At 44.8% G+C, this 23,101-nt stretch overlaps 1 protein-coding gene across 2 annotated transcripts in view; it reads right to left on the bottom strand.

Annotated features, from left to right (window-relative positions):
- Positions 1-20,165, bottom strand: part of LOC145356893 (Krueppel-like factor 15) — a 35,786-nt gene extending 15,621 nt beyond the window's left edge. Inside the window, exons 1-2 of one of the 2 annotated variants that reach the window (XM_080209872.1) lie at positions 19,960-20,165; positions 2,032-3,117 (exon numbers count right to left, since the gene is read on the bottom strand). In XM_080209872.1, the coding sequence (XP_080065998.1) occupies positions 2,032-3,002 (971 nt within the window). In that variant the 5' untranslated portion in view covers positions 3,003-3,117; positions 19,960-20,165. The remainder of the gene's footprint in view (positions 1-2,031; positions 3,118-19,959) is intronic. The other variant, XM_080209871.1, reaches the window with a different exon arrangement.
- Positions 20,166-23,101: the final 2,936 nt, after the last annotated feature.

The raw sequence follows: 23,101 nt of genomic DNA on the forward strand, positions 1-23,101 counted from the left end.
GCTGGTGAGTTATGTCACTAGAGGAATGAGTGTTCCTTTCTAGTTTTAAATCCACAACTGAGTCAGAGGTCCATGCAGTGCCAACATTTCAACGAAATATAGCTTCACATTGCCTGGCTGTCGTCACAAACTCAACATGTCAAAAACTTCAGGCCATCAGCAAATCATGGCAAATTTTTTTTAAGAAACAAAAATTGGACTATTAGCAGCTCAACAAAAACATAAAATCACCTCCTACACACAACTCTAAGGTTACACATGACTAGGTAGTTATAATTCTAATACGATTAAAAGAATCATGCATAGGTAATCGCTCAGGCTATTCTCAATTTTCCATCTAAGAAAAGGTGGTGAAAAGACAATCGGGCACTGTTGTTCCAGGGACAGAAAATTTTTCTACTTCATTGGAACATGTGGTGAAGAAATATTTTCCAAAAGGATGTCAAAGAGGCAGCATGCTGGCACAGAGGTTAGCAATGCTACCTCACAGCACCAGGGACCTGGGTTCGATTCTTGCCTCGGGTGACTGTCTGTGTGGCGTTTGCATGTTTGCCCCACGAGTTTCCTTCGGGTGCCACAGTTTCCTCCCACACCCCAAAGATATGCGGGTTTGGCAGATTGGCCATGCTAAATTGACCTTTAGTGTCAGAGGTATTAGCAGGGTAAACAGGCGGGGTTATAGGGACAGGCTTTAGTGGGATTGTGGTCAGTGCAGGCTTGATGGGCCAAACGGCCTCCTTCCGCACAGTAGGGATTCTATAATTATCACGCAGGTTTGCTTGCAGTTGACACCAGTATCATTTCTACCTGATTACTGGCCAAATAATTGGCCTATTTGTACTTACCCTGTGGCTAAAGAGAGGGAAAAAAACAACAGATGGAAAGTTGCAGGATTAAAAGAAAATCATTTCAGAGATTTTAGAAAGAATCAGACAGTCAAAAAGTAAGAAGTTTATTTTTTATTATTAGTCAGAAGTAAGGCATACATTAACACTGCGATGAACTTACTGTGAAATTCCCGTGGTCACCACTTTCTGGCACCTGTTCGGGTCAGTGCATTGTGATGATAACATCACAAGACAAACTTTGAGGCTCATTGTCATCCATTAAATAAATGATCACCTTGTGCTTGAGGAGCAAGTTCCAACAAAGGCTGACTTTTTATAATCTTCAAATTAGCAACAACTTAATTTCATACCATCCCTACAGTGCAGAAGCAGACCATTTGGTCCATTGAGTCTGTACTGACTCTCCTCCATCTCTTAACTGCAGAAAGAAATGTTGGTGCACAGGAGAGGTTAAGACAAATGGAGTCAGAGGACAGGAGGAAAAGGATTGGACTGGTGTAATTCCTTCCCCATTTTGATATAATTGCATCCCCACTAAGGTTTTTTTTGGCAAGATCAAGGGGCTTGCTAGGCCATTTAAGAGGACAGTCAATCACATGGCTGAGAGTCTGGGGCCATGGACCAGTTAAGCACAGCGGATTTCTTTTTCTAAAGAGCATTAGTGAACCAGATGGGCTTTTGGGGTAACCGACAATGGTTTGACGGTCACTGTTAACAAGATCAGCTTTTACTTGCAAATTTATTCATTCCACCAGCTGCTGTGGTGAGATGTGAACCCTTGTTCCCCAGGGCAATTAGCCTGGGCTTCTGGATTACTCGTCCAGTCACATTATTGCAATGCCACCATGTTACCAGTCCAGTGACAATATCATAACACTATCATGTAATTTTGTCTTTTTTTTTTACATAACAGTACATTGGTTTTTATGGTTAAGTAGAAATGATTTGGGATGCAGAGCTGTTCAGGGCATTTCCTTGCAATAAAACCCGAAGGCTGGAAGACACAGGGAGGTGTAAAGCTGAAGAGATTTGCACAGTAGTTTTCCTCGTAAATGCAGGCGTAGGAATTGTTTTAAAATGATAAGATGATAGAAAAACACGAGAAGGAAAAGAAAATTTCACAGGCACAAGCTATGTAGGGGCACAAATATTGAGTATGTTAATGAATGTATAATCGACTTACCGCCAGCCACAATCTGGCCACGTGCAGGAGTAAGGTTTCTCCCCTGTGTGCCGCCTGTAGTGTGCCTTTAAGTGGCTGCTTTTGGTGTACATCTTGTTGCAACCTGGAAACGAGCACTTGTGCACTCTGATTACATCGGGGGACGATGATTTCTGGAGCTTCTGGGTGGCCTCGACGACATTCACCAGGCTACCAACAGCCACAGACCTCGTGGCTATGGGCAGGGGAGCAATTTTAACAAACTGGCGGGTTGCACCGTTTGCTGGAGCCTGGACCCGCTGAGGCACCAAGGCAAAGGTCTGACCCTGGACATTCACAACCAGCTGAGCCAGTTTCGTGCTGCTTGGAGTTTGTGTCGTTGGCTGCGGACTTGACAGCTGGAGAGGCTGAAGCTGAAGAATCACAGGAACGCTCCCACTCGCAGCTGTTACAGTCGCCTCTGGAGCAGGTTCAAGTCCGCTGTCCTCCGACGATGACATAAAACATCCGCTGGAATCCAGCGAAGAGTCGCCCGAAGTTTCCGATTTCACCTCCACCTTGATTCCCGCGGCGGCGCTGTTTTCCGAAAGTCCGTCTTTGACCGTTCCCATTTTCTCTTTCAGGAATTCCTCAATTTCCTCCAGGGTGGGGATGAAGTCCCCGGGCAGAGTGGAGCAGAAATCGGGCATCTTCACCTGAGCTTCGAACACCCCCGAGCAGGCTTCGGCACCTGTGGCTTGTCGGCTGTCAAGTTTTGACACCAGCATCCCCATCACGCTACATTTCTCCAGGGGACTGGGGCTGACACTGCTGTAGTTGGTATCCTGGGAGTCTGGGCTGGAGCAAGAACGAGGGCTGCATCCATCACTGCCACCGTCTTCAAGCAATGAAGAACTCGGTGCCGACTCGCCATGTTGCACACTACAGTTACTCCCCGAAGGTATCAGCAGATCGGTAATACACAGTGGCTCACTGTGGCTTAATGAGACCATTTGCCTTCCAAGCTCCAGAAGTACAGTACAGTAATTAAAAACTTGATAAAGATGAAGAAGTTGTAGGCTTCAATACTTAGTGCTTGTAACTCACCACCGCAAAATAACTTTTCACCTGCAAAGTTAGGAAACAAACAAGAAATTTAAACATTCTGAATGCAAAAATGATTTTAAATCAATGTTAATTGCTCCTAGCACCAATATATTTCCCTTTCTTTGTGAAAAATAGGCTTTAGTACTACAATCAAAGACAGACCATGGGCTATAACAAAAATACAACAAGCTGAAAATACTCAGCAAATCTGACAGCACCTGAGGAGAGAGAAATTGAGTTAATGTTTCAGGTTAGTGATCCACCTTGGGCTATTCAGTTTGATTTCAGAAAATTTCAATAGCTGTTTTTATTCTTAAAGTTAAAGAAAATTCTGCTTAATTACAGACCCAGGTCCTAATTTCCTCAGAAAACGCCTGCTGAAGCCGGTTTGATGATCATACAGTTATAATAATTTTTTAAAAAATTCATTTAAAGGATGTGGGTGCCGCTGCCTAGGACATTTTATTGCCCACCCCAAGTTGCCTTTGAGAAGGTGGTGGTGAGTTACCTTCTTGAACTCCGGCAGTCCCTGAGCTGTAGCGACACCCGCAAAGCTGTTAGGGAGGGAGTTCCAGGATATTGACCCAGTGATTGCGAAGATATATTTCCAAGTCAGGATGGTGAATGGCTTGGAGGGGAATTTCGCAGGTGATGGCATTCCCACACATCTGCTGCCCTTGTCCTTCTAGGTGTTAGTGGGTTTGAAAAATGTTGCCTAATGAACATTGATGAATTCCTGCAGTGCATCGTGTAGATGGTACACATGGCTGCCACGGTTTGTCAGTTGCAAGAGGATTGAATGTTTGTGGGAGTGGTAGCTGCTTTGTCCTGGATAGTGTTGAGTTTTGCTGAACTTATTGAAGCAGTATCCCATTACATCCCCGAATTAAGATTGTAGAAGGTGGACGGGCTTGGGGGCTGGGGTGGGGAAGGGGTCCAGAGGTGAGTTACTCGCTGCAGGATTCCTGGCCTTCGACCTACTCTGGTAGCCATAGTATTTGTTTGACTAGACCTGTTCAGTTTCTGGTCAATGATCAACTCCCAAGATGTTGATGATGGAGAATGATTCACTGATTGCAATGCCACTGAATGAGATTCCCCTGATTTGGGCTGGCAGATTTGCTGAACGGGTTCAGATTGAAATCAGAGTTTGTTCTAAATGGTGTCAAAATCCACTTTAAACCTTATTTGGTGCGGTAATGGCTCATTCTAACTCTCCAACAAAGCAATGGAAATGTACCACAGAGACAGAAAAACTGCCTGCATTGACCCCTAGCCTGGAGCGAGTTGGCCAATCTAAGCTAAACCAACAACACTGTGAAGTTTAGAAATAATTATGACCTTGCTGTAAACTCAGTAAAGTGAGACGATTGACTAATGGATATATTGACAGAATGTCTGGAGATGTGTACAGAGACTATTACTGGCTCTTACGCAGGGTTGATCCTGAACTGTGTCTCCTCGATAGCAGTTCTGTTGAAAAGTCACCAATTCAAAACGTTAACTGTTGTTGCTCTGCTTGGTCTGGAGAGTTATCAACAATTTATTGATTGTATTTTAGATTTTAACTGTCACTTCGAACTTGTTTGGAGGTTAAGCCAATGTAACTTTTTTATTCAGAAAGGAAACTGGCAGCAGTGTCAACCTGTGCTGGGGGCAGTAACCGCATGTCCCTCTACCCTAGGGACTATAGTTACCTTGGCAGCCCTGGCAGGTCCCCCTTGACTTATTTCCATTTTTATAAGGCTGTTGTAAACCTCACTGATGTGATTATGAATTGTGATGGGAATCATATGGCTGGGAAGCTCTTTAATTATATTCAAAATGATTGCTGTGTACAGTCTTGGTCTTTTTATTTGAGGAATCATGCAAATGCATTAGAAGAAGTTCAGAGAAGGTTCACTAGACTAACACCAGGAATGGGCAGATGGTCTTATGTGGAAAGGTTGGACATGTTAGGCTTGTAGCCGCTGGAGTTTGTAAGAGTTAGAGGAGACTTGAATGAAATCTTAAAGAGCCTGAGAGGTGGTTCTCCACATCCAACCTGTCAAAATGTTTTCTCCTGTGGGAGAAGCTAGAACTAGAGGTCAGTGTTTAAAAATAAGATGCTTAAGACAAAGGGGAGAATTTTTTTTTCCTGTCAGGGCAGTGGAAGCAGAGTCTTTGAATATTTTTAAGGCAGAGCTAGATAGATTCCTGATTAATAAAGGGCGACAAGTTAATAAGGTGGCCAGGAACGTGGGGTTGAGGTTACAATAAGATCAGCCATAATCTTATTGAGTGGTGGAGCAGGCTCAAAGGATTGACTGGCGTACTGCTGCTCCTAATTTGTACGCTTGTTTGAAAACTGTCTTCGAGCCAATGATTACAGAACATTTGCCCTGCAATCGAGACTTGCCACTCAAAGTGGAAGCTACCTAGGAGAGGATTGGGGAAGAGCCAGACATACATAGTTAAGTAATATTTTCCAAGGCACAGATGTGAAACAAGTCTGTATTCTATTTAAAGTGACTTACTGGAGGAGCTGTGGAAGGTATGGTACATTTTCAGTACGAACACTTATGCTGCCTTTCAAGAACCCAGCGTGCCAGAAATCTGTTAGGAAGCGGTGCAGTTATTGACTGATTTGAGTTCTTCTCATGGGCAATAAAAACTGGCCTAGTTAACGATGCCCACATCCCATGAACAAATACATTTTTAAAGATGCGGGTTCATCAGGAGCCATACGATGGGAAGCAACAGCTCCACATGTTAAGCTGTGTAAAACTATTACAAACATTGGAATTTCTTGTCAAAAAGGGTCACCAAGGTTCATCTAGTTCACTTACCACTACTGGTAGTTGCATGATACAACAATAGAGCGATCAATATCTATCAACAAGCCTGCAACAGATCCAGACAGGAGATAAGGGAACTCCTAGTGGGTGAAAGCTTTGGAAAGCATTGGCCTAAAGTCACCTGTTCCTCACAAGCACACTGCACCTGCTACAACCTTCAATGAAAAGCATTACAGAACGTGGAGACAGAAGTGGTTTGACCATTCCGGTGCGCAATTATCTAAAGGATACATGGGCAATGATAGCTCGAACAAAATGGCGTGCTGGGGGAATGATTCACAAAACAGAGAATATGCAAAGAAAGTTTACCAGGATGATGCCTGGTCTGGAGAGTTTAAGGTGTGAAGTGAAATTGGACAGAGGCTGAGGGGTGATCTGATAGAAATTTACAAAATTATGAGAGACATGGATAGGGTGGATAGCCAGAGGCTTTTTTCCAGGGTAGGAGAGTTGACTACAAGAGGACATAAGTTTAAGGTGAGAGATGGTAAGTTTAGGCAAGACGTGTGGGGAAATTTTTCCATGATGTGGATGTGCCGGCGTTGGACTGGGGTAAACACAGTAAAAAGTCTGACAACACCAACCTGATGTTGTCAGACTTTTTACTACGAAATTTTTCCACACAGAGGGTGGTGGGTGCCTGGAACACACTGCTAGTGGAGGTGGTGGAAGCAGGCACATTAGCAACATTCAAGGTGCATCTTGAAAAACATATGAACAGGAGGCAAACAGAGGGATTGAAACTGCATATCAGCACGGGCTTGATGGACTGAAGGGCCTGTTCGTCTGCTGTATTATTCTTTGTCCTAACAACTGAGCACAAGATAAAACATATTTCTTTGTTCCGAAGAAGAATCCTATTGGACTCGAAAGGTTAAGTCTCTTTCTCTCCACAGATGCTGCCAGGCATGCTGAACTTTTCCAACACTTTCCATTCTTCTTTCAGATTTCAACATCTGCAGTATTTTGCTTTTATAGCGTAATGTCCCAACTATGTTAGGGCTTGTGGGTTTTAAACAGAACGAAAAGGATGTGATTTGCATACTTAGATCCAAAATAACACCAGATTTATTATAGCAGCTGTTGTTGCCTGTACAGAATAAATTAAAACTTCAGCAACAGCCTGTGAAACACCTCAATGACATTACCATCAAATCAGGTGACCAGCTCTTAAAGCAATCATGCAACCACTGAAAGAGACAACATGTACTATTTTGTCCTTGTACTGGATGTTGGTCAGACCTTATTTGGAATAATGTCACCAGTTTGGTCTCCTCATGTGGTGGGTGTTACCGAGGATTTGGAAATGGTGCGGAGGAAGGTCACAAAATTAATTCACAGTATAAAATATCTTTGATATCAAGGTTGGGCAGAAGGGTTAGAGTTCTACACATTTTAGAATAGCCGTAAGGGATGATTTGTTTAATGTAATATTTTAATGGAAGTAAAAAGGTTGTGTTCCAGTTGACAATTTATTGCAGTGTAATAGGCTGGGGAGGACCAGAGGTCACAATTTTAAGTTGCATGAAGCCAGATCTAATGTTGAGGTCAGACGGTGGTTCTATTCCCAGAGAACAGGCTGCTACCTGGGGCGATGGATGCTGACTCACTGAGTTCCTTCTCTTACTAATACAAGCCAGAGTGATCTCTCACGCCAGTTTCAATTATCTGGATGGGTGAGAAAAGATGTTTTAATCCCCAAATTTGCTTGCGTTTTTATCTGTTTTCTCACATGCCCCTGGAGCCCCCATGGTTTTGGGTGAGGAGGGAGAATGTCTATTTCGTGATAGACAAGATGTCACAATAGTGGGGGACTGCCTGAATGGACCAGACTATCTTTATCTTCCAACATTGTGTGCCATCATGTCTTAAATCACACATATACTGCAGTACAAGAACCAATCTGAACCAAATACAAGCTAATTTACATTTGAGTGATTAACGCTATTTGCTTCTGATATTTCCACGGAAGCCTACTCCATAGAAATACTGTTCCTTCATTGAAATATTGTCTACCTCTGCACCCCATACCACCCACACATCTGGTGAGTGAGTGTGAATATGGGGATTTTCTGCCTTCATAGGATCCAAAATTTCATATCTTCACTTAGGTATCTTTGAGTGAATGGACCTTCCACTTTCTCTAGGCAATGCAACAAGCCTCCATGGACCATGGGCTGGTCACATGATGGCATTATTCCATGTGCGTGAATTTGAGTCAATTTCCAAACATGTACCAAGGGTCACACTTGAGCATAACCAAACCCTCAGCTGGCGTCCATACAAGTACAAGAGCCACTGGACTGCCAGCAAGAGTGGGATCCAGGCTAAGTGTAACTCTCTTCAGTCCAGGCGCATTGAAAGCATCAGTAGTCTTTGTACTGTTGTGCTAACGAGCTCAGCATGAAACAGGAAACCACCAAAGACACTATTAAACTACAGCATTACAGTATGATCATGCAAATGACAATCACTAATGTCTATAAGTATAATGCAGCAGGTTAATCCATGCTCTCTGCTGGGTTAACTAATCCTGATGTGGAGATGCCAGTGTTGGACTAGGGTAAACATAGTAATAAGTCTCACAACATCCCCCAATGTTAAAATCCAACAGGTTTATTTGGTAGCAAATGCCTCTAGCTTTCAGAGCGCTACTCCTTTGTCAGGTGAGTGGGGAGTTTGTGATCAGAACTCCCCACTCACCTGACGAAGGAGCAGCGCTCCGAAAGCTAGTGGTGTTTGCTATCAAATAAACCTGTTGGACTTTAACCTGGTGTTGTGAGATTTCTTAGTTAACTAATCCTGGGCAGGGCATTGATGCGAGTGCTACAGTCAGCCCCTGTGCTTCGAGAGGAGGGCTGGAGAAGAAGAGAATATTCACCAGGGTTCCTTCTTGATTGCTATCCACTTAGTCCAGCTATGTACATGAATATCAGGTGAGCACAAGATCACACTCTCTTCACCATGGGAACACTAAATGTAGACTGGCCGTAGACTATAGTTTATTTGATTGTCTGTTTTAGAACTATTTCCCGAAGCATGCTATGCTATTTCTTGTTCTTAACTGGCACTGTGAGGCCAGCGATTAGCGCAGCTGCCTCACAGCGCCAGGAACCTGGGTTCAATTCCGGTCTTGGTCGACTGTCCATGTGGAGTTTGAACTTCCCGTATCTGCGTGGGTTTCCTCCCACAGTTCAAAGATGTGCGGGTTAGGTTGATTGGCCATGCTAAATTGCCCATTAGTGTCAAGAAGATTAGCAGAGCAAATACGTGGGAATACGGGAACAGGGCCTGGGTGGGGTTGTTGTCGGTTGGTGCAGGCTTGATTGGCCAAATGGCCTCTTTCTGTGCTGTAGGGATTCTACGGTTCTATAGACATCAGATAAGGACTGAGACACATGGAGGGCGCCAACATCTTCAAGAGAGGAACGAGACTGATTATGAAAATGATGTAGGGTTTCACCATTTCAATTTGAAGCAATGTACTCTACATTTCCTTCGTTTACTCTGTGTACAGTCACCGTAAAAATATATAATGGTTAATTCTATAGCAGATGTGCCTCAACTACGGTTAAGAACCAGATGTAACGTAACATGCCTCAGGAAATGTCTGTTTTGGAACTAATCAGATGAACTGGAAACACCCACTTGTTACAAGTTATTCACTGAAACGTTTGTAGAATAATTATAATGTAAATCTAACCAGTCAGATGCAAAAACCCTCAGAAGATAAAAATAAGAATTTTTTTCAAGTTGTCTTTCAGGAAATCTGAATACTAGTTCATTTGATTTCACATGTGACTTGAATCATAAGTTAATAATATATTCATTCCCACCTGTGCTCTCTTTAGATCATAAAATTCCTACAATACAGGAGGCAGCCATTGGGCCCCCATTGACCACAATCCCACCCAGGCCCTATTCTCACAACCCCACACATTTACCCTGCTAATCCCCATGACACCAAGGTCAACTTATCATGGCCAACTTAACCCGTACATCTTTGGACTATGGGAGAAACCTGGAGCATCCGGAGGGAACCCACACAGACACAGGGAGAACATGCAAACTCCACACAGACAATGGCCCAAGGCTGGATTTGAACCCGGGTCCCTGGTGCTGTGCGGCAGCAGTACTAACCACTGTGCTGCCTTTAGTTTCCTGAGAGTGTTTATCCATCCATTTACTTGCCTGCTTTATCGCCAGTGAGTTCCGGTCACATGGCCATGTAGTGTTATACAAAGCTGCTATGCATTAGGGTTTCCAAAAATACCATCCCAAAAAAAAACCTCACAGGTTATGCGGCATTGTTCAAAATGTGGTCATGTGCAACATGCTGTAGTTATTTACTTTCAGATACTTCTGTCGGCCAGCAGGTGAGCACGAATGCAAAAGTTCCAGCCTGACAACAACCTCTGCTCTAACCTCACAGAGGTGAAGCTTCCCCAACAGCTCTATCTTCTTTCACCCACTGAGAATCCCCAGCCACGCAATACCTCGTTGACCCTGAAATTATTCCAGTGTTTGCAATCTCTACTAGTCTAAGAAACATACAACAGGAGGGGGAGGAGGCCATTTACTTGCTGAAGCTGTTCCATCATTCAACGCAATGGTGACGAATCTGCAACCTAATTTCATTTTCCTGCCTTTGACCCATATTCCTCAACTGAATAGGAATCTATCAAACAGACAAGTTAAATTAGCCACTAATCCAGCATCAATTTCCACCTACAGAACAAAGTTTAAAAGTTTTGCACCCTTTTTGAAGTGTTTCTTAATTTCATACCTTAAAAGGTCTGGCCCTAACTTTTATGATGTGGAGATGCTGGCGTTGGACTGGGGTAATCACAGTAAGAAGTCTCACAACACCAGGTTAAAGTCCAACAGGTTTATTTGGTAGTAACCGCCACTAGCTTTCCGCTCTGATAGTAGCGTTTGCTACCAAATAAACCTGTTGGACTTTTACCTGGTGTTGAGACTTCTTACTCTAATTTTTATGCCACTAGTTCTTGCCTACCCAACTAGTGGGCAGAGTTTCACTCCATGCCCCTTGTTTGTTTCCCTTGATAACATGGAAACTTCAAACAGCATGCTAAATTCTAGACAAAACCACCAAGGTTTTGATGTTCTCTCCTCACAATTTAAGCCTTGGAGTCCAGGAATCATTCTGAACACAAGCCCTCTCCATATGTAAAATTAACTTGTACAATCATGATTAAGCACAAAAGGAGGCCATTTGGTTCATCATGTCTGTGGCAGAACTCTGCAAGAGCAAATTTAGCTAGCCCCACTTCCCTGCTCTCAGGCCTATGGTCTGAAAATGTCTCCTCAGATAATTGTCCAATTCCCATTTGAAAATCAAAACTGAATTTGCCTCCATCACAATCTCAAGTGGTGCATTCCAGATCAGAGTCATTCACTGTGCAAATAAGTTTTTCCTCGTGTTGCTATTGGTTCTTTTACCAATGACCTTAAACCAGTATTCACTGGTTCTTGGTTCTTCCACCAATGGGAACTGTTACTCCCTAACTACTTTGTCCAAACCTCTCAATTTTGAATATCCCCATCAAGTCTCCTATCCTCAAAACAGGATGACCTCAGCTTCTCCAATCTATCCATAGTACTGAAGATCCTCATTACTAGAACGTTTCTTATAAAAATCTTATCTGCACCCCCTCTGTAGCCTTCACATCCTTTCTAATGTGCCCAAAATTGGATACAATACTCCAGTTGAGACAGAACTGGTGTTTTATAAAGACTTATTATCATAACATCCTCCCTTTGCTACTATGTAGAATCCCTACAATGTAGAAGGAGGCCATTAAGCCCATCGAGTCTGCACTAACTTGCCAACAGAGCATCCCACCCAGGCCCCATCCCCATAACTCCATGTATTTACCCCACTAATCCCCTATGGGGTAATTCAACATAATCAATCAACCTAACGCGCACATCTTTGAACTGAGGGATAACCGGAACACCCGGAGGAAACTCATGCAGATACGGGGACAGCATGTAAATTTCATACAGTCAACCAAGGCCGGAATTGAACCTGGATACTGGCGCTGTGAGGGAGCAGGACTAACTACTGTACCCTCTGTTTACAAGGCCCAGGATTCTGTATACCTTTTTAATCACTTTCTCAACCTGCCCTGTAACTTCAAAGATTTTTGTACATATAATCTCAGGTTTCTCTATCCCTTCCCCCTTCAAAATTGTACTCTTCATGTTGTTTCTATTGGTTCTTCCAACCAAAATGTATTACTTCATATTTCTCATTATTAAATGTCATCTGCCTCCAGTTCACTCATGCCACCAGCCTCTGTCTATTATTATCCTCCTCAAATTCACAATATTTGCAAGTATCACATCAACTGCAAATTTTGCATTGTGCTCTGTACATTTAAATTCAGGTCATTAACATGGATCACATTTTTTACTTGGGGCTTTCCCTGGAAAACCCCAATGTATGCCAACATTCGATTAAAAAAAAACTTTATCATTATTCTTAACTTCTTGTCACTCAGCTAACTTTGTATTTACTCTAACACGTTTCCTTTTATCCCACAGGCTTCAATACCTTAAACCCGTGACCCCTTGTAATCGCCACTTCCATTCTTGGAAAAAGCCTCTAACTATCCACCCTATCTATGCCACTTATAATTTTGTAGACCTCTTATCAGGTTTCCCCTCAGCCTCCATCTTTCCAGTCAAAACAATCCTAGTTTATTCAACCTCTCCTCATAGCCAACACCCTCAAGACTGAGCAACATCCTGGTGAACCTTCTTTGCACTCTCTTTAAAGCATCCATGCCCTTCTGGTAGTGTGGTGACCAGAACTGTACACAATACTCCAAATGCGGCTTAACCCAAGGTTTTATATAGCTGCAATATGATTTCCCAATCTTTGTACTCAATGTCCCAGCTGATGAAGGCAAGCATGCCATACACTTTCTTAATCACCTTAGCCATTTGTTGCCACTTCTAAGGAACTGTCCAGATGCCTAGGTCCCCTTGTATGTTAATAGTCCTAAGGGTTCTCCTATTTACAGTATAATTTACACATTGTGCAAATATTGTGCAGCACTTTATCAAACATCTTTTGGGAGTTCACCTACACTACATCAACTGCATTAACCTCATCAACCTGAACATGATTTGCCTTTGACAAGACTGTGCTGGTGTTCCTTAATTAATCCACACTTGTCTCAGTGACCGTTAATTTTTATTTATTTACTAGTGTCACAAGTAGACTTACATTAACACTGCAGTGAAGGTACCGTGAAATTCCCTAGTCACCACACTCTGGCACCTGTTTGAGAAAATCAAGGGAGAACTTAGCATGGCCAATTTCGTCCTGAATCCTAAAAGCTTTCCCGCCACCAAGGTGAAACTGACAGACCTGTAGTTGCTGGGCTTAATTTAATGCTCTCTTGGCATTCTTGGTAGCAGGTATAAGTTGACCATTTGAATGTGTCTTAACTCTCTGACTGAATTATCTTTTCCATACCCTTAACCATCTTGTGCAAGCGTCATTGTACTGCCTTCTTTCAAAGGTGAAAATCCTGCATTTCTGCAGCCTCCTTTCATAACTTTAAATCTTTGACACTAAGGGGTCAGTCCACTATATTTTTCCTTTAGCATTCAAACTCTTTTCTTCTCTGTCAGACGCAGTATAAAAGGTGTGATCTGACCAGGGCCATTTCGTAAATCATTGACCTCCTCTGAATTTATTCTACTGTTTTTGATATATTTTTGTTCTGCTGGCCTTGTTTGATTGCTGCACTACAGTGGCTGGACATGCCAGCCATTGCAATGCAATAGGACAAATAGCTGGTAACGATGGGGTAGGGTGGGGTAGGAAGCGCACTACAGTGAATTGACAAGTTAATAAGGTATTGCAACTTCTATGTTTATTCTATGTCGCCACACTTGTGCAAGGATATATTGGCCTTGGAGGGGGTGCAGAGGAGGTTCACTAGGCTGATACCGGAGATGAGGGGATTGGACTATGAAGAGAGACTGAATAGACTGGGTCTGTACTCGTTGGAGTTTAGAAGGATGGTGGGGGGTGGGGAATCTTATAGAGACGTATAAGATAATGAAAGGGATGGATAGGGTAGAGGTAGAGAGATTCTTCCCGCTTAGAAAGGATAGCAGGACTAGAGGGCGCAGCCTCAAGATAAGGGGGGGGGGGGGGCAGTTTAGATCGGAGTTGAGGAGGAACTTCTTCACTCAAGGGGTGGTGAATCTCTGGAATTCTCTGCCCGTTGAAGTGGTGGAGGCTACCTCGCTAAATATATTTAAGTCACGGGTAGATAGATTTCTGATAGTCAAGGGAATTAAGGGTTATGGGGAGAAAGCGGGAAAGTGGAACTAATTCACTTCAGATCAGCCATGATCTTATTGAATGGCGGGGCAGGCTCGAAGGGCTAGATGGCCTACTCCTGCTCCTATTTCTTATGTTCTTATGTTCTTATTTAAGACCTGAAATAATTGATTGGCTTTAGTTCTCTACAGTGAAACCAATAGGATTTACAACCTAATTTTACTGTAAATTGCCAATAAAATCAATTGCCTGCTAGCTTGGTTGGATTAAAGTTAGCCCAAGCCATTGTCTAATAACTTTGCAGGAGCCAGCAATGGCCTAGTGGCATTATTGCTAGACTATTAATCCAGAAACTCAGGTAATGTTCTGGGGACCTGGATTTGAATCCTGCCACAGCAGATGGTGGAATTTGGATTCAATAAGAAATAATCTGGAATTATGAATCTACTGATGACCATGAAACCACTGGCGCTTTTCAGAAAAACCCATCTGGTTCACTAATGCCCTTTAGGGAAGGAAATTTGCCCTCCTTACCCAGTCTGGCCTACATACGAAACCATGATGATAGTTTGGGTTTAAACATTGTGCTTCTCCTGATACCTCAAACTCTCACCCATACATAGATCATTGGAGGAGGCTGAGAGCAGAAGTGAAGAATTTCCACAAGAGAAAGAATATGAAAGTGAGATACTAAGCAAGAAAATGAAGTGAAAAAGAGAGAAAGAGGAAAAACAACGCAGGATCTGCAAACAAATCTAGTAAACTGGTTACACAGCAGCACTAGATGAACTCTTGTAACCGCAGCGTTAGCTTTGCTGCCTCTCAGTGCCAGGGACCTGGGTTCAATTCCAACCTCGGGTCAGTCTGTCCAGCTGCAGCTTGTGCGTTTTCCCTGGGACTGCGTGGGTTTCCTCTGGGTACTCCGGTTTCCTCTCATAGTCCAAAGATATGCAGGGGCTAGCTTGATTTGACCATGCTAAATTGCCCCTTTGTGTCAAGGAGATTAGCAGGGTAAATATGTGGGGTTACGGGGATAGGACCTCAGTGGGATTATTGTCAGTGCAGGCCTGATGGGCCTAATGGCCTTTTGCTGCACTGTAGGGATTCTTGTGTTTGTCTGTCTTCTGGATCAGATTAAAGTACATGACAAAGGGGCATAAGGAAGACTAAAGGATTTTTAAAAAAATTCTGGAAATGGGTAAAAATTCTGAAAAAGTGGGCAGATCCCGTTAAGACACTGGATTTCCAGTTGAAACACCCAATTGGCTTTGCACTCTAAGCTAGCACCTAGCACAGGGAAGCGATGGCCTAGTGGTATTGCTAGATGATTAATCCTGAAACTCAACTAATATTCTGGGGACCTGGGTTCGAATCCTGCCATGGCAGATGGTGGAATTGAATTCAATTAAAAAAAAATCTACTGATGATCATGAACCCACTGTCGATTGTTGGAAAAATCCATCTGGTTCGCACATGCCCTTTGGGGAAGGAAATCTGCTGGCCTACATCTGACTCCAGAGCCACAGCCATGTGGTTGATTCTCAATTGCCCTCAGGCAACTAGGGATGGGCAATAAATGCTGGTCAGCCAGTTACACCCATGTCCCACAAATGAATTTTTTTTTTTAAAAATGGTCGGGTGGCACAGTGCTTAGCACCAGGGACCCGGGTTTGATTCTCAGCTTGGGTCACTGTCTGTGTGGAGTTTGCACATTCTCCCGCACCTGCATGGGTTTCCTCTCACAGTCCAAAAGACGTGCTGGTTAGGTGCATCGGCCATGCTAAATTCTCCCTCCGAGTACCTGAACAGGCGCTGGAATGTGACGACTAGGAGATTTTCACAGTAACTTCATTGCAGTGTTAACGTAAGCCTACTTGTGACACTAACAACATAAACTGCAAGGACATTATAGCAATTTCAATGAGTAAATAACCTTTCCAACAAGGACACAAGCAGTAATTCAACACGTATCCTTTTGGGATGAAGCCATGTGCTCTGGTATCACCTATAAGACTGCACTGTTCGGCTCCTGCAGAAAAGGAGACTGCTGAGGTCAAATGAGCCTATTTCCTGATGCTGAACAGGTCTGCAGGCAAGATAACAAAGCCCAGTGCTTTTCAAAGTGTGATACTAAAATCGTGACATGAGTGTATGATGAAACAATTCACTCTATAATAGCACTAGACGGGGGCACAGAGGAGGTTCAGCAGAATGTTGCCTGGGATGGAGCATTTGAGCTATGAGGAGAGGCTGGATAGTCTCGGACTGTTTTCTTTAGAACAGAGAAGGCTAAGGGGAATGTGATTGAGGTGTATAACATTATGAGGGATATGGACAGGGTGAGTAGGGAGCACCTGTTTCCCTTGGATGGGGGGGTCAATCATGATGGGGCATAGTTTGAGAGTAAGGGGCAGGAGATTCAGTGGTGATTTGAGAAAATAACTTCAGTCAGAGGGCGGTGGGAATCTGGAATGCGCTGCCTGGGAAGGTAGTGGAGGCCGGACACCTTACAATCCATTAAAAATTGTATTCGGATGAACAGTTGAAATATCATAATATTCGAGAATATGGTACAAGTGCTGAAAAATGGGATTAGCACGTCTTCAGCGTTAGCTATTGTCAGTGCAGACTCACTGGCCTGTTCTGCGCTGTGTGACTATAGAAGAACAGAAAATATTTCAGTCTTGGAAGAAGGAGATTTGAATGAGTAAAAATAAGTCCTCATTTTCTAGGTGATTTAAATTCTCAAGGCTAAATAGAAAATGCCCTTTTTTGCCTTGTCTTAGAACAGAACAGAATCATAAGTTGGAATTTCACCGGCCCACCACAGGAATCAGAGCAGGTGAGTGGTGGACCATGGAAAGGGCCTTTGATCTCGGGTGGGATTTTACAGTTTTGGGACAAGCAAGATCGTAAATTCCTGCTCATAGAATTCCTCCAATGCTAAAGGAGGCCCACTGAGACCGCACTGACAGTCCTAACCAGGCCCTATTCCTGTAACCACGTGTATTTTCCCTGTTAATTCCCCTGACACTAAAGGGCAATTTAGCACAGCTGATCCACCTAACCCACAGATCTTTGGATTGTGGGAGAAAGTCAAAGCACCTGGAAGAAACACACACAGACATGGGGAGAACATGCAAATTCCATCGATTTACCACTAATTCCCCCTAACTTCTTGGGACACTTTGGGGCAATTTAACATGACCAATCAACCTAACCTGGGCAGATGGACCATGGGCAATATGAGTGAACCTGAATTCATCCTTGCATTCATTTTTCTTGAGAGTGCTGGCTGACACCAAGGATGTTAGTCCTTGGTGTACTGTTTTTTCAAGCACCGTAGAAACCCTACACTGTGGAAGTATGCCATGTGGCCCATCGTATCTGCACTGACTCCAACAGAGCAACCCATCCAGGCTCTATCTCTGTTGCCCCCTGATCCCCCTAAGCTATACATCCTGGGTCACCAAAGGACAATGTGTCATGGCCAATCCACTTAACCTGCAAATTTCTGGACCGGAGCACCTGGACAAAACCCAAGCAGACATGGGGAGAACGTACAAACCTCACACAGACAGTCAGGCAAGGCCAGAATTGAACGCATGGCAGCATAGTGGTAAGCACTGCTGCCACACTGTGCCAGGAGCCAGGATTCAATTCCCAGCTTGGGTCACCGTCTGTGCGGAGCCTGCATGTTCTCCCCATGTCTGTGTGGGGTTCCTCCAGGTGAATCATAGAAAGAATAATAAAAATCCTGCAGTGCAGAATGAGGCCATTCTGCCCATTGAGTCTGCACCAACATTAATCCCACCTAGGATCCATCCCATCACATATTTACACCGCTAAACCCTCCAACCTATGCATCCCGTGACACTAAGGGGCCATTTAGCATGGCCGATGCATCTAACCCGCACACCTTTGGACTGTGGAAGGAAACTGGAGCGTCCGGAGGAAACCCACGCAGACATGGGGAGAATGTGCAAAATCCACGGACAGTGACTCAAAGCGGGAATCAAACTCAGGTCCCTGACGCTGTGAGGCAGCAGTGCTAACCACTGCGCCACCCCTCAAAGATATGCTGGCTAGGTGCACTGGCCATACTAAATTCTCCCTCAGTGTACCCAGTGTTTGGGACATCTTGACAAATACATGAATAAGATGGGAATAGAGGAATATGGTCCCAGGAAAGGTAGGGGTTTTAGTTCAGTTGGGCAGCATGGCTGCTGCAGGCTTGGTAGGCCGAAGGTCTTATTCCTGTGCTGTAATTGTTTGTTCTTTGTACCCAAATAGGTGCCGGAGTGTGGCGAGCAGGGTATTCTCGCATTAACTTCATCTGCAGTGTTTATATAACATATACACTATATACATATACACATACATATTCATTCCCTGTTTGCGAACCCAACTCCCACTCACCTGATGAAGGCGCTCCGAAACTTCGTGCGACCAAATAAACCTGTCGGACTTTAATCTGATGTTGAGACTTCTTACTGTGCCCACCCGCCAGTCTCAACACCAGCACCGCCACATCATTGCAGTGTTAATGTAAGCCAACATGTGACACTAACAAATAAACTTTAAAATTTAAAGCCCATGAAGGGGGATGGGGGGATAGGGGGGAGGGGAGCTGACACTGTGGTGCTATGATGTGGAGACGCCGGCGTTGGACTGGGGTAAACAGAGTAAGAAGTCTCACAACACCAGGTTAAAGTCATAGAATCGTAGAACGCTACAGTGCAGAAAGGGGTCCTTTGGCCCATCAAGTCTGCGTCAAAAACACAATCCCATCCAAGCCCTACCCCCATATCCCTACACATTATACCCACTAATCCCTCTAATCTACTGGACACTAAGTGGCAATTTCTTAGCATGGCCAATCAACCTAACCTGCACATCTTTAGTCCAACAAGTTTATTTGGTAGTAAACACCACTAGCTTTCGGAGTGCTGATCACTACTCCCTCCTCACCTGACGAAGGAGCAGCGTTCCGAAAGCCAGTGGGGTTTACTACCAAATAAACCTGCTGGATTTTAACCTGGTGTTGTGAGACTTTTTACTGTGGTGCTAACCAGCATACCACTTGCTTAAAAAAAATATTGCTGTGCCAACACAGGAATTCCCCCACCTTGTCTCAGGGAAAGGTTACTGTCCAGTTGCCTTGTGACAGCTCCGGGGGTTTACATTGCATCAGCCACTCACAGACACAGGGCCCGCCCCCCGGCCCAAGCCTATTGGTCCCCTGAGTGGGGCTGGTGGGGCCAATGAGGAAAGAGGACAGCAGGTTTCCCCGCAACAACCCCATTGGTGGCTGCTGCTGTCAATCACAGCATAGGGGACAGCTGCCTGCCACGGTATCGAATTACAGTGGGGAGGGTAACAAAAAAGTTGCAAACATATTTCCTCCTTCCGTCTGGCAACAAAAAAAAGCAACAAAATTAAACACAATTTGCTACAAGTTGAAGGAAAGTTACACTTTCAGTAGAATCAGACACGGGAGATTTAAAAAAAAGTTCAAATTTTCCAAAGACATGAATCAAGGCATTTTTTAAAATAATTTTAACAATTTTAAACTCCTGCAGCAAGGGGAGAAGGAGAGGAGTGGGGAGGGGAGGAGGGAAACATTCCTGTCATTGCAATCATTAGCTTTATTTTTTGGCGAGCACGATTTGTTATTTTGAAGTGACGCTCTCTGACCTGAATTTCCACAGGGAATTGCAATGCAGCCGTAGGAAACATCTGGCGCCCCCGCTGTCCTTGCGCGGCGTGTGATTTTTGTTTCTGCACCGCTTGCCCCTGTTGTTTTATGTCAGGCTGGGCTGGGCTCAGCTCAGCACGGCGAGAGAATCTCGCCCGCCGCTCCGCTCGGCTCGCTCTGTCTCCCCTCCGCTCTCACGCGCTCCATGCTGGCAGCGCCCGCCTCACGTGCCGGAGGCTCGCCCGCATCCCGCCCCGCTCATTGGCCGGCGGGAAGGAGGCTCGTCTCTCTTGGGGGGGGAGGGAGGAGGGCCTGACCCCACCCACCTCCCTGTCAATCATTTCCCCCATGATGTGGACTAGGGTAAACACAGTAAGAAGTCTCACACAACACCGTGTTAAAAGTCCTGCAGGTTTATTTGGTGGCAGAAGCCACTAACTTTTGGAGCGCTCGCTGTTCCTTCCAAGCTGCTCTCGCCCGACCAAAGAGCAGCTAGCGCTCCGAAAGCTAGTGGCTTTTGCTACCAAATAAACCTGTTGGATTTTTCACCCAGTGAATCATAGAACACTACAGTGCAGAAAGAGGCCCTTTGGCCAATTGAGTCTGCACCGAGCGCAATCCCACCTAGGCTCTACCCCCATATCCCTACGTATTATACCCACTAATCCTTCTAATTTACACATGCCTGGACACTAAGGGACAATTTCTTAGTATGGCCAATCAACCTAGCCCGCACATCTTTGGACAATGGGATGAAACCGGAGTACCCAGAGGAAACCCACACAGACACGAGGAGAATGTGCAAACTCCACACAGACAGTGACCTGAGCCGAGAATCGAACCCAGGACCCTGGAGCTGTAGAAGCAGCAGTGCTAACCACTGTGCTAACGTGCTGCCCCAGCGTGGTGAGACTTCTCACAATCATTTCCCCCCCAGTCCTGCCTCCAAACTCTGCAGCCACACAAGCTTCACAGCACCAGGTTAAATGTCCAACAGATTTATTTGGTAGCACGAGCTTTTGGACCGCTGCCCCTTCATCGGTATAAAGAAAATTACAGGAACAGGCCCTCCAAGCCTGCACCGACCATGCTGCTGCCCGACTTAACTAAAACCCCCTCCCTCCTGGGGACTATATTCCTCTATTCCCATCCGATTCATGTACTTGTCAAGATGCCCCTTAAGTCACTGCCATATCTGCTTCCATTACCTTCCCCCTGTAATGAGTTCCAGACATCCAGAATTCCCGGTGTAAAAATTCTGTCTCATGAATCTCCTTTAAACTTGCCCCTCGCACCTTAAACCTGTGCCCCCTGGTAATTGACTCTTTCACCCAGGGAAAAAGCTCAGATGAGTGGGTTTTCAGTTCACAAACAGGGCACATAAAGACACAAACTCAATTTACAAGATAATGGTTGGAATGCGACTGTTTACAGGTAATCAAGTCTTAAAGGTACAGACAATGCGAGTGGAGAGAGAGGCAAGCAAAGGTTAAAGAGATGTGAATTGTCTCCTGCCAGGACAGTTAGTGAGATTTTGCAAGCCCATTCAAGTCATGGGGATTACAGATGGTGTGACATGAACCCAAGATCCCAGTTGAGGCTGTCCTCCATTGTGCAGAACTTGGCTATCAGTCTCTGCTCAGCAATTCTGCATTGTTGTCTGTCGTGAAGGCCGCCTTGGAGAACGCTTACCCAAAGATCAGAGGTCGAATGCCCATGACCGCTGAGGTGTTCCCCGACAGGAAGGGATCACTTCTGCCTGGTGATTGTCAAGTGGTGTTCATTCATCCATTGTTGTAGCCTCTGCATGGTCTCGCCATGATGCCTTGGGACATCCTTTCCTGCAATGTATTAGGTAGACAACGTTGGCTGAGTTACAAGAGTATGTACTGTGTACGTGGTGGATGGTGTTCTCACGTGAGATGATGGCATCCGTGTTGATGATCCGGCATGTCTTGCAGAAGTTGCTGTGTGTGGTGTCATGGTCACTGTTCTCCTGAAGGCTGGGCCGTTTGCTTCTTCATCCAGACACATGGAACAGCCATGAGGACCAAATTCGCATCTCAATATGCCAACATATTCATGCGCAGGTTCAAACAAGACCTCTTCACTGCACAGGGCCTTCAACTGATGCTATACACTAGATACATCAATGACATTTTCTTCCTTTGGACTCATGGTGAACAATCATTGAAATAACTATATGATGACATCAACAAGTTCCATCCCACCATCAGACTCACCCTGGACCACTCTCCAGAATCGATTGCATTCTTGGACACACACATCTCCATCAAGGACAGTCACCTCAGAATTTCACTGTATTGCAAGCCCATGTATAACCTCACAATGCTCCGCTTCTCCAGCTTCCACCATAAACTCATTAAAGAAACCATCTCCTATGGACAAGCCCTCCATAAACACAGGATCTGCTCAGATGAGGAGGGTCATAACAGACACCTCCAGACGCTGAAAGATGCCCTCATAAGAACAGGATATGGCACTCAACTCATTGATTGACAGTTCTGGCGCGCCACAGCAGAAAAACCGCACTGACCTCCTCAGAAGACAAACATGGGACTCGGTGGACAGAGTACCCTTCGTTGCCCCGTACTTACCCAGAGAGGAGAAGCTACAACATCTTCTCTGGAGCCTTCAACATGTCATCAATGAAGACAAACATCTCGCCAAGGCCATCCCCAAACCCCCCCAATACTTGCCTTCAAACAACCACACAACCGCAAACAGACTATTGTCCGCAGCAAACTACCCAGCCTTCAGGAGAACAATGTCCACAACACCACACAACCCTGCCACAGCAACCTCTGCAAGACATGCCAGATCATTGACACAGATGCCATCATCTCACATAAGAACACCATCCACCAGGCACATGGTACATACTCGTGCAACTTGGCTAACATTGTCTACCTGGTACGCTGCAGGAAAGGATGTCCCAAGGCGTGGTACATTGGCGAGACCATGCAGGTGCCATGACAATCACCAGGCAGGAATGTTCTCTTCCTGCTGAGGAACACTTCATCACTCATGGGCATTCAGTCTTTGATCTTCAGGTAAGCGTTCTCCAAGGCAGCCTTCATGACACATAACAATGCAGAATCGCTGAGCAAAAACTGATAG

This window comes from Carcharhinus amblyrhynchos, chromosome 22 (assembly GCF_965287045.1).
Source record: "Carcharhinus amblyrhynchos chromosome 22, sCarAmb.v2.hapA, whole genome shotgun sequence".
NCBI lineage: Eukaryota > Metazoa > Chordata > Chondrichthyes > Carcharhiniformes > Carcharhinidae > Carcharhinus > Carcharhinus amblyrhynchos.